Source organism: Chlamydotis macqueenii, chromosome 26, assembly GCF_036417535.1.
Source record: "Chlamydotis macqueenii isolate bChlMac1 chromosome 26, bChlMac1.mat, whole genome shotgun sequence".
Taxonomy (NCBI): Eukaryota; Metazoa; Chordata; class Aves; order Otidiformes; family Otididae; genus Chlamydotis; species Chlamydotis macqueenii.
Window position 1 is genome coordinate 1,455,037 of NC_141581.1, and position 12,382 is coordinate 1,467,418.

The 12,382-nt window shown below is 54.2% G+C and overlaps 1 protein-coding gene across 2 annotated transcripts in view; it reads right to left on the bottom strand.

Moving 5' to 3' along the window:
• The window catches only part of REXO1 (RNA exonuclease 1 homolog), a 38,998-nt gene extending 29,219 nt beyond the window's left edge, over positions 1-9,779 (bottom strand). The window contains exon 1 of one of the 2 annotated variants that reach the window (XM_086767056.1): positions 9,446-9,779. In XM_086767056.1, the coding sequence (XP_086623182.1) occupies positions 9,446-9,632 (187 nt within the window). In that variant the 5' untranslated portion in view covers positions 9,633-9,779. Of the gene's footprint in view, positions 1-4,170; positions 4,512-9,445 lie in introns of those variants that run through there. The other variant, XM_086767057.1, reaches the window with a different exon arrangement.
• Between the last annotated feature and the right edge of the window lie 2,603 nt (positions 9,780-12,382).

Genomic DNA, 12,382 nt, shown 5'->3' on the forward strand with positions numbered 1-12,382 from the left:
GCTGAGCCCAGCCCTGGTGTCTGATTCTCTGCAGTTTATCTACAGGATAAAACTAATTCGTGCGTTTTCTTTCAATGCAATGACCAGATGTAAAAAATACATTATAATCTCGAAGAACGCCAGCAGGCTTTGCAATACCGTGGTGAAAGAGCTCTTTTGTAGGCGCCTAGGAGGCCTGATGGATTACTCAAGCGACGCTGATCAAAGGCTGCTCTTTCCATGAAAGACGCCGGTGGAAGCGGGCTCCACCACGCCAATCAGCACCGTCACCTTCGGCCCTTACGCATTCGCAGAGAATGTAACGGAAACACAAGGAGAAGGGGATTTTATTTATGGAGAGCCGTATCCACACAAGACCCCAAAGTCAGAGAAATTAAATGTGCTATCTGGAATCAGGCCACCTTTTCAGATGCCTCATTAGACTCCTAGGAACCAAGGAGAGAAAGGAGCTCTGGGCACGTGAGCCCAGTCCCAGGCGGGGAGGCACACACCCCTCCTTACAACCCGGATACACGATTCAAAGGAGTCTTTTTCAGCTTTTGCATTTATCCCTCTCCGTTTCAAACACAAATCCGGTGTAAAGATGACTACAAGAGGAACCACACTGGTTTTGCTATGCTCTGCAAGTTGTCTGCCGTGTTTCTGCTGAAGGAAAACAAGTGAGAAGCACCACATAGTGACGGAACTCTTTTTAGAAGGATGTAAAACTGAGAGTCTACGCTCTCCTTTGAGAATCAGGAGATAATGAGGCTTGAGACGCCAGCTCCTTACAGGATTGTGAACTGCACTGCCATCAGGACACTCTTTAACATACATTAATTTATGAAACTGTACCTCAGACACGTGAAACAGTCCTTCCGAGACACAAAAAGGTGAAGATAACATCAACACCATCCAAACCAAGTTATTAATAATTTACAGAGGACCTCAGGGAACAATTTATTTAACCTAGAACCTTTAGGATGTACGAAAACAAACTGCACTTAAACCAGCCATCTCAGCACAGAGGTGTAAAACAAGGTTCTTCTGAAATAAATAAATAAATAAATAAACAAACCAAGGTTGATTGTTATTTTTTCTGGTTACAGTCACGTTGGGTTTAGGAAACGAGGTCTCAGCTCTGAGGTGGAGCCGGTTTATTACAGAGCTTCTCCAAGCCAGCACCTCCTCGCCATACACTGGTCCTTCTAGTTTGGGCAAAAGGTGATGGCAGTAAACAAAGGTGGACATTAAATGAATAATGGGAGCACAAGGTCACCTGTGCCATGTTAAAACTTACTTTACAGTGAATCACTCTGCAGAAAAAGACGTCTTTTTTTCAAGCACCCTACTAGAATGCATACTTTAGATACTTTAAATACGCTAAAGCTCACACGTGTGACGAGTACCGGGTGTTGTAAACCTGCAGGTTTTGGCAGTCAAGCTCTTGCACGCGCGTGGGGCGCAGGTGACAACCACCTTCCTTCCAGATGTAACAGCAGCTGCTGCTGCTGAACAAAAGGGAGAGAAAAATTAGAAACGTGCAAATTGACAGCAATTTGGGTCTCAAAACGGAAGGGTTTGCTGGCCGAGCTGCGGAGGGACAAGCACAGACCAAAATATTTTCAAGACCCGCCGCTGCTGAAGTCACCCGTTTTCCCAGGTCACCTGGAGCCGGCAACAAAAGGTGCATTCATCGGGAGAGGGGAAGGTAAAAGCTGTTGGGAGAGCTCTTTGGAGGGAGAAAAAAAAAAAAAAAAGGGGGGGGGGGCATTTTTATTTTAACGTCATCAGAGCAGCTTTGTTAGCTTAACAGCTTGCCCATGTTTACAGTGCCAGCGCTCAGCAAATGGCCAGCCTCTGCGATGACAGCAAAATGATCGCCCTTGGAAAATTATTTTAAGCTTTTCATTGAATGCTTCACAGAAAAGACAGCGGTTCCTCAAGAACAAAATGTTTCCAAAGGCCTTACCAGCAGGCTGGGGTTCGGTGCTCTTCAGAAGGAAACAAAAGAAATGGCAGGTTTTGGAGCAGCCAAAGCCCATTTCCAACAATTAATTTAACATTAATATCCAACCACTTGGAAATAATTAACACTGAGATTGAAAATGCTACATTTCAAATAATTATCCCGAATAAATGGGTTACGAGGACAGGTAAGAGGAATGTTTCTTCCACTTTAAATATAACCCTAGTCCTCATGATTTTTCTTTTTTGCTTCTTTGACTTTTTAAATACTAAATTTAATTATTAAAATTGAGTGCTAAAAGCATAAATAACCTTGTGCTGGTCTAAGAACATAAGGAAAGCAAGGTTTGAGAGGTATCACAGCCAGTCCAGTCTCTGGCCAGCTGTTTGAGGATAAAACTTATTTTACAGTGACTCATTCTGCAGAAAAATGTGTCTTTTTTTTCAAGCATCCTACCAGAAGACACGGCCTCTTCCCTCCACACCCCGCTCCTTACGAGGTCTTTGACGCCACAGTCAAAGCGCATCGTGAACCAACGGGGTCATTTCTTCAGTGGAAAAAAAAAAAAGCAGCAGATACAAGAAAAGAAAGCCTTATATTAGCAAGGCTGAAAAAGGTCTGAACAGTCATCTATCACGCTGCGGTATTTTTAAACCTGCTGAAGTTTGGGCTATGGTTTCACCAGGTGTTGTGTGCCACCCGAGGTGGGTTGAACTGGTCGACCACGGCGTCACAACCAGGCTGAGAGCAGCCACACATCGCCCTCGCCAGAGAGGAGCCACGGACCTGCCCGAGTGGGTTCAATCCAGCCAGGGAGCAGCTCCAGCGCAGCTTCACGCAGCAACACTAAAATCCGAGGATGCAAAAGCCAGAACAAGACGGTCTGGCCTGGGCAAACGCCATCATCTGCATTCCTCTGTCGCCACAGTGATTTACAGCCCCAGCCACTCTGCTGCTAAAACAACAAAGAGCATCAGAGGCGCGTCAAGATCTACGATAAATTAAGTGTTTTCCTAAGGAGAACTCCCACCATCGGCACATTTCTCTCATAACCTAGGGAGGAACGTGAGAAACCTAACTGGTGTATTCGCCAGGAAGCAAAGGGTGGCACCCCAAATATCACGGTTGCTCCCCAGGCCGCTATCCTGATCCCACAGCCCGTCACCACACAGGCTAGAAGGCAGCTCACCGTTTCAAAAATCTACGATACGTTAATCTAGATATTCAATGTTTGGATTCTTTGGAGATCTTTCCATTCCTTCTTTCATCTTAGCTTTAAAGTTATTCCTCAATCTACAAGAAAAGCTGAAATTCTGTTTGGGAGGGGGAAAAAAAAAAAAAAAAAAAAAGAGAGAGACTTATTTTTTCTGTTTCCAAGAAAAAGACAGACTAGAAAACATTCCCACATCTCTGTAAGTGCTAGGTAGAACTAGGGGTCTGCTCCGAAGCTTAATTAGTAGACCAAGTCATCTTTTCAAAGAAATAAAAGAAAAAAAAAAAAAAAAAAAAGAAATACTTCCAAGTATTCCGGTGTCGTCTTTTCTCTCTATTCAACTCTGCCTTGAAAACTTCCTCTGACCAGCACGCTCACAAGCGGTAGCATTCCTCCTCACCACCAGTTCCTTCACTTTCCAGCCTTTCTCCGCCTTGCCCAAGATAAGTTATCTCCTCAACACCTGTCTTATTTCTTTAACTATTTCGGGTGAAGCGCTCCCACTGAAGAATACTTTCAAAAGCAACAGTACTTCAACACAGCCACAGCCCGACACTCTGAAAAACAACGTTAAAAACTACAGAAAAGCACCTTCCAGCCAGCGTTACACTCCAGAACTTCAGCTGTGGCTTCTGAAGGACTAAAATCAAAACTTAAGCTGGTTTTAAAGCTTTAGTTAACGCAAGAGCTGGAGTTAATACTTCGCAGCTCCTTTGCAACACGGACACCTGCAGCTCCGCAAACTCTTAACCAGCGAACCCAACACGCTCCCCGGCTCTCGGCGCGGATCTTTAAGGAAAAGGCGAGATCTCACGGCCGAACAAAACCCTTTGTGCAGCTCAACCCTGCAGGCAGAGCTGAGTTTTTGCCCGGTCTGTGGATTTCAGAGACAGATGCGACCCCGAGGAGCAAAGTCTCACGGTAAATGAGCGGCACTTCTCTCGCCGCTGCTCTTTCACGTACTGCAACCCACGCGAAAAGTCAGCCAAAAAAACTTCAAAAGAATTACCTGAGCTCCCCGCGGTTAATAAATATTGCAGATATTTGTTCATGCCGTACTCGAGGCTTTTAATATCTGCTTGGTACTGCTAAGACACTCCGGCAAAGCCTTATGGCACAACAGCGCTGAGCGCGTGCTGACGCAGCACTTTCTGGGCTGCAGAGATAATTAGGGCAGGACACGCCAACCCAAAGTCCCGCCTTCACCCTCACAGACTCCCAGGTGGGACCGGGTTTCACTCGAGCGTCTGCAGGGGCTTTTTGGCTTTTCTTCTTTCCTAGCGCTGCTACGATCGTCTTGGGGAATTTTTTTTTTTGATGTGGTACTTTCCCCGCTCCCCAGCTGCTTGATTTGAGCAATGCGAGTTGGCGAGCCCAGCGGTTTCCCAATCGGCGATCCCCAGGGTCATGCCCCCCGTCCTGCCGGGCCCCCCCGGCAGCACGCTCCCCAGCACCATCCCGCTCCCCCAGCCCCCCAGCTCAGGAGGATGACCCGGCCCTGCCTGTCAGCACGTGCCCGCCTGCGGCCCGGCGTCGCTGCCTCTCCGGTATGACGTGAGGCGACACGCCGTCCCGGCGCCTTCCAACCGCCTCGCCCAGCGCGGGGCGGCCAGGGGAAAGCGGTTTGGGAAACCTTGGAGTAGGGAATTGCGCCTTCCGCTTCTCCAGCGCTAACGCAGCGCTGCAGTGTTCGACTAGAGGGAAAAGAAAAAAAAAATCAGAGGATACCTTACATGTCACATAAAGTATTCCACGCTGGAGAGAGAAATTCATGAAGAGCAGACAAAGGGCTACTGTGGTTGGCAGAAAGGAGCCCGGGGAGCCCGCAAACACCAGCCCAGTGCCAGCGCCTCCGGGATCCAGGCACCTTCAAAATTCTTCTGGTTTGAGAGATCTGCTCCCACCTCCTGCTTTTCACGTGCCTGTAACCGGAGCGAGGAAAAGCTGCCTCCAAGCTCAGGGCCTGTTCTCCTCACAGCCACGCTAGCGCTTGCAGAAAGACCAAAAATCAGAAGCGCCCTGCCAGCCCGCACCGAAATCCCGGCACGTAAAGCAGCTGCACCTGCCCACCCACAGGAAACGTGGCGTAACGGACAATTTAGCTAAACGATGAGAGATCCCTAACCGCTGGAAACTCATCACACTGATGTACATGAAAAGACACGGCCCCCCCTTACCGTCACCTGGGGTTTCTATTCTTCATTTCAAAACTTGGTTAAAAAAAAACATCTGCCGGCAACAGTTTGGTAATTACTGTCCTGAACACAAACTGGGGGGGAAGCAGCCTTAGCAATGCCCCCACACGCAGTTCATGGACTGGAGCACCCAGGAATCCGATTTCCTCTCTCAGTGAAGAAACACCGCAGGCAGTTTTTAAGTTTCCACATCTGCTCATTCGATTTCCCTGTAGCAAACACCGCTCTAAAAGCTCTTTCCTCCAAGAGCTGATCTTGCACAACATCAGCTGCAGGAAGGAAAACACAGCTGTTGGAGACCTTTTCCTCACCCGGCGGGAACCTGCGCTGCGATGTAAGTACCACAGAGACAATCCCACGCCGCCAAACACGGCCGAGTTTAACACACGGCCCCGCAGCGACGCGCTGCCTGAGGAACCCGACCGCTGAGGAAGACAACGGCCTTGATCCTACGGCGACACGCGGGCTGAGGGTGACGGAAGCCGGGTTTTAACATTTAGGTGTTACTAAGTAGGAATTTGCACAGAGTTTTATATACGAATCGCATCCCCAGCAGCGGGATTAGAGCAGGCAAAGAGGAACTCAGGCCTCCAGACCAGGACACAGCTTCCTGCTCCGGGTTCAAAAACACCCACTCCTTACGCCTCTCCTGACAGCTGCTATCAAGCCCGGCAAATCGAAGAGCTGCTTTCCTTAAGATATTTATGAAGCGATGTATTACATTTCTTTTATGTCTCTCAGCGTACTCAGGACCTGGACTTTAAAGAGAGACCTATTTTTCTCCTCTACAGCTCTTGAAGTGGCGCTTTTAGGACTGAGGGCAGCTCCCTCCTCCTTACGCGGCACGCTTTCAAAGCACTTCACACGCATTCAATAATCTTTTCATCCTGCTCTGAAGCGGGTGGGTTTCGGTCACTTTGTAGATGGGGGAAAAAAAAAAAAAAAAAAAAAACCAACACTTCAGCCAAGTCAGGATTAGAATTTGCAATCTCCAGCTTCCCAGTCCTGCACAGGCTCACATCCCATTTCTGAGCCTGCCAGCGCTGAATTTCCACAAGCCTGCAGGTAGCCACACTCTTTTCCCACACGCAGGGAAATACTTGCACTGCAGACACCGGAACAGATTTCCCACCTGGAGTATCCTCCATGCCCTACGGACCGGGCACACCGTGCCGGTTCCCTCCTCACCCGCCAAGTCTGTGTTTACTGCGCTGTTTCAGAGGGGAAGAGAAGGGAACGCCTGCCACGCGCAAACAGCAGCGGACGGAGGAAAACGCCGTCTTCCTGCCGATCCCCTCGCAGGCAGGGAGGCCTCCTCGCCCCAGCTCCCAGTGGTTTGGGACTGGGAGAGAACTCTGTGGAAAAATAACCATCGCCTGTGACAAACATCACTCCTCAGGAAGTCTGGAATGGTGAGCAAAGAAAAGGGGACCAGTGCTACACCCCACTAGTTCCTCTTTTCACCTCCTCGCCGCTCCATCTGGTGTCCACAGCCTCCTCCCACCACGGTCCAGCAAGGCCAGCTCCGCTCCTCCCTTTTCAAAAGCTACTTTCAAGGCTACGGCAGATCTACGAGGAGTTTTGGGGTCAGTGCCAGTCCTGCAGCGATCCAAAAACATCAAAGTCAACCGTCAGCCTGGAATCGATGCATTTAGCAGGCTGATTCTTTAGATGTCGTCCTTTTTTCAAGGCACTATCCCAGAAAAAAACAGATCCGCGCTGCAGCTCTTGGTGTAGGCACCCTCTTTGGCAAAAAAAAAGTTATGTTTTAAAGCTTATTTATTGAGCTTAAATAGGTCAAAGATGCCCAAGTGCACGGTTATAAGGCTGCTTTAAAACAAGGCAGGCAGTTTCAGTGCCGGGGAGCGACTTCTGCTGGATGGAGAAGCCGCTTTCAAGAAGATGGTTGCCTGCTTGCTAGCTAAACTACTGCACCCTCTAGCGAAAATCTTAACGACATCCTTCCAGCCTGGACAAGCTTCAGGCAGAGGAAAAAGGCAGGAGCACGTCAACCTGAACCCTTCCGATGAAGCTAAAACATAGCAGTGCTTAAAAATGACTGCAAAAGTGTCTTCTGCTCCTGCGCAAATCTTTACACAACGCTGCTGAAGTCCTTTCTAGAAGGCAGCATTTTGCAGCAGGTTCAGCACTCATCTTCCATTTCTCAATAAAAAAAAAAATAATAATACAGAAAAAAACGGCTGAAGTCCAACACTAAGGCAAGGCAGGATTTACAGATCCTCAGCTACGACAGCCCTGCCGTACGTTCAACGCCACGAGTTTGGGAAAGAGCACGTGCTGAGCCGGCCGACGGGAGTGGGAGGCAGCGGGCTGGAAGTTAAGCCTCAGGATCCTGCTTCTTTCGCAAGCGGCGCACGCTTCACCTCGGAAAACCAGACCCACACTGACAGCTTTTGGTTTACAGAGCTTCTCTAAGAGCCATCACCCAGTACGCAAACCGCTCTTGCTCCCCAAAACACAAGCTTTCACAGCCAAGCCAGGCCTAACAAGATCAGCACCAGGATCACTTCCTTCTTGTCGTTCACCCTCAGCTCTTACATCAACACTTTTCAGCCAGAATTAGAAGCCGCACGCACTTTCCAGGTGCACCAGGAGGTTTCACTAAAGACCAGCCTTCCCTTCCCCGTTTCGAGAATCAAAACCAGCACCGGCCTTTATTTAGCGCAGCAGCACCTGTTTTGGGTGGCAGACCAAACTGAGCAAGTCTAGTTCTGAAACGGACACTCTACAGATATTTAAAGACAAACAGGAGCAGCACGCTGAAAGGTAATTATAATATCAAGCACCTAGAGAACCATCCTGAAGGGTTCTAGGGAGAAAGAACGCTGAAAGAGGCAAAAAACTTTTGTCTGATACGGTCTCTGTCTGCCTGCTACAGCCCTGAGTACGCTTCCTTCATTTTAAACCAAACCACGCTCGCGGTAAGTCGACCTGGTAAACAGAAGACATGAAAAAATTAATAATCTTCCAAACTTTTCTTAACCAAAAACCACGACAAGTCATGCTTTATTTTGACAACCTCTGCTTCAGGTTGTCGGAGACCATTCGTACGAGCAAGTACACCAAACTGAAATAACGCAGCTTTGACAAAAACAAAGCAAGCAACACTCTACTAGGGAGAAGAATGAAGGCTTTTCTCTCCGAACAAAATAAGCAGATCGGCAGATAATGTCTGTAAGTGAAACACAAGAGTTGCTGGAAGAAGGGAGGAGAACAATAGCTCACTATCTTTTTTTTTTTTTTTTTTTGCAGCCATTTGAGAAACCTGGCAGTGCTCCACGCCTTCCTCAGGTCCCTCCTGGGGAAGGCGCCCAGCTCGTCGCAGGGTCCCCGCGACGCCCCACCAGCACTGCCCTAGAGAACACATCACCTCCGGCTCCCCGAACCCTGAAGGGCTGTGACGGCACAGCGGCTCTCGGCGGAGGTTTGAAAGGCTGCCCTGACACCTCAGCGCCACGTGAGCCGGGGTGCCTGGAGGGACAAAGAAAGGGATTGGAACGGAGCTGCCCTTCTGCAGCCTCCATCCTGGGGAGGAGAGCCGGGCTGTCCTCAGGCAATGGGACATTTCGGAAAGCGGCTCCCCACCACCTCTGGGTCAGACGGTGACAGCGGGATCCGACCGACGACGATGACGAGGAGACACCCACCTCTCTCTCAGTCGGTGGGGCAGAAAAGGCCCTTCAGATCCTCCTTCAGAGGAAAGAAGGGGTGACACCCAAGAGCTCAGAGCCAGACACAGGAGCTCAGGGGCGAGGGGAACCCACCTGGGTGATGCTGACCGAGCCCTGTGGGGACACCCCACCGGGAGGGGCCTGCGCTGGGGGGAACACCTGAGCCCCGGGAGCAGGAGGGGTGTGGAGGAACCGGAGGCGGATTCAGGCCCTGAAGGAGGGCACGGGCCTGTCCTCGCCGCGGGGAGGACGCGCTGCTGCTGGGGGCGGGGGGAGGGGGGCAGCAGGGCCGGGGTGGGGGGCGGCAGGGCCGGGAGCAGCCGCAGCCCGGGGAGGGAGAGGGACGGGGGAAGGGGAGGGAGGTACCGCGGCCCGGCGGGCCGTGCTGGGGCCGTACCTGCGCCATGGCCGAGCGCTACCCCCGCACCGGGGCCGCCGGAGGCTCCGCACCGCGCCGGGACCGCCGCTACCGGGGGGTGGCGGAAGTGGCAGTAGGGGCGGCGGCAGGGAGGGCCCCCGCCCGGCCCCCCGCCGCTGAGGAACGGGCAGTCGATGCCGCGGAAGTACCCGGTGGATCTCAGCATCCCGCCGGCTGCGGGGCGGGGGGCGCCGGGGAAGGAAAGGAGACGAGAAGCGGGCGGCGGCGACAACACGCTCCCGCCTCACACCGCCGGCGCCGGCCCCGCCGCCATCTTGGAACCGCCGGGCCCGGCGGCGAGGCCCCCGCGCGACGCCGCTGCCCGCACAGGGCTGCCCGCCGCGCGCCTGAGCGGAGCGCGGGGCGGGGGCGCGGCCAAGGGAGGGGCGGGGCCAAGCGAGGGGGGCGGGGCCAAGCGAGAGGGCGGGAAGGCGAGGAAGATGGCGGGCCCGGGGAGGTGGCTGCGCTGAGGCCGGCCCGGCCCTGGGGCTGCCGGGGCCTGCGCGCCTTCTGCAGGCCTGGGGGCAGCGGGGTGTCCGCGGGAGGAGCCCGGCGAGGGACTCCCCCTCGGGAAAGGACGGTGTCGGGCTCCTGACGCTGCGACCCGCTGCCCTCAGGGACCCGAGGCAAAAATAACTTCCCTGAGGGGTAAAGTCGCTCTGCGCTGCCGCCCGCCATCGAGGCCCAGCCCTCCCGTTTGTCTTCACCCCCTTTTTTACCACCAGGAAAACTGAGGCCCGTGGTAACAGCCTTTTATGCTGAGTCAGCACCAGAGCAGGGACTGGGGGGCGGCCCTGGTGGGGTTCAAGCAGGCGAGGGGCGTCCACAGCTCCTGGGAATCACCCAGCGCTGCCCCTACCTTGAGCTTTCGGAGGAGGGAGTCTCCACCCTCAGCAGATGAGGCCGTTTTGGGATGACAGCGAGCGACCAAGCCCGTGGAGGGAAAGTCCCGTTAAGTGGAGTGGCAAGCCCCAGCCCGGAGAGAAGGGGATGGTCCAGGAAAGCCTCGTGGCTTGGGAAAGATGGGAGACAGGGTGGGAAGGGCTGGGGCAGCGCAGGGAGCCCGCTGCGTGATGTAGAGAAAGGTGCACAAGGAGTCGACGGCCCCAAGGAAGGACAAGGGAAAGATCACAGAAGTGATGACTCATAGAAATCTTTTAAAAATCCGAAACCACTTTATTCTCAACTAGAACAACACAACTCTGCAATGATCCTGCTTCCTCCCAACCCATCGCTCCCCTGCGGCGTCCCGCCAGAGCGATTCCGGGAACTGAGGCCGTCGGGAGAGGAACCCGGCCCCATGCTGGCCGCCATGCAGCGGGGAGCGAGCAGGAGACCGATGCCCCGGCGCTGCTGAGGTTTGGGGGGGGAAAAACTGGAATGATCAATAAAAAGCAGGAACGGCCAGGAGATGGATGGCCTTCCTGTGTCGCCGACACGAGGTGCTTTACGAGGTGCCCAGGGAGGGCTCGCGCCGAGCATCCCCGCCCACACTCCTGCCAGCAGCTCCCTGCCTCCCACCAGTGCTGGAAAAGCGAGCTCTTCTTTCCCAGAAAAAAAAAAAAAACAACATTTTTATTTTTATGACAGAGATAAATCTCTTTTATATAACTCCAGCTGTAATAGAGAGGATTCTAGAAATACCGTGCGCGCAGACACGCTGCGTGACGTTCTTTCCCCTTCCCCACCAGCGCCAGGGCGCAGGTGAAGCGGCTCCTGCGGGGAGTGGGCCCCTGCCTCCCTGCAACCGATCCCCACTCCGCGGCCGGGTGAGTTGAGTCACGAATTTTGAGGAAAAGAGCCCAAAAAAAAAAAAGGAAACGGGACAGAGATGCTCGTGTGGCGAGAGCCTCCTGCTTTGCAGCCCGCCGCTCCCTGCTTCTTCTTTGGCGTCGCTGTAAAAAAGCGCCCCCGCCGTGGGGGTTACAGCTTTTCCCTGCGCCTGGGCAGGAACTTTCCCGGTGTCCGGGCGCGCGGCGCCAGCCTGGAGCTCGGGAAGCTGGAGGACGAGGCGAGGCGGTGGAGGAACGTGAGGAACCGGCCTCGCGCGGGGTGGTCTCTTCGCGGGGGTGAGCTGCCGGGCGCGCGGGGCGATACGTCCCCCGTGGGAGGCTCCTTCCAGGCCCCGCTGCGGTGTCCCGCTCGCCCCCCAGCTCCCCTGTGCCCGGGGGGTGCTCTGTGACCCCCCGCAACCCCGTCCCACCCCGCCCGCTGCAGCCCAGGCTGCCCAGCCCCGACCCACTGGGTGTCGGCCAGTTGGGTACGGTGCTCCAGCCCCCCGAGGGTGCTCCCAGCCTCACAGGGTGCTCCCGGTGCCCAAAAGGGGATCCTCCAGCCCCCCATGGGTGCTCCCAGCCCCACAGGGTCCTCCCAGCCCTGAAAGGGGATCTCCAGCCCCCCAAGGGGATTCTCCAGCCCCCCACAGATGCTCCCAGCCCCACAGGGTGCTCCCGGCACCCAAAAGGGGATCCTCCAGGCCCCCCAAGGGCTCCCAGCCCCCCCAGGATGCTCCTGGCCCCCCAATGGGGATTCTTCACCCCCTCAAGGGTGTTCTTCAGCCCACAGGGTGCCCCTGGCCCCCCAAGGGTGCTCCCAGCCCCCAAAGAGGATCCTCCAGCCCCCCAAGGGGATTCTCCAGCCCCCCACAGATGCTCCCAGCCCCCCCAAGGGGATGCTCCAGCCCCCCAAGGGTGCTCCCAGCCCCACAGGGTGCTCTCAGCCCCGAAAGGGGATCTTCAGCCCCCCAAGGGTGCTCCCAGCCCCACAGGGTGCTCCTGGCTCCCCAATGGGGATCCTCCAGCCCCCCAAGGGTGCTCCCAGGCCCCCAAGGGGATTCTCCAGCCCCCCACAGACGCTCCCAGCCCCCCCAAGGGTGCTCTCAGCCCCACAGGGTGCTCCTGCCCCCCCAAAAGGGAG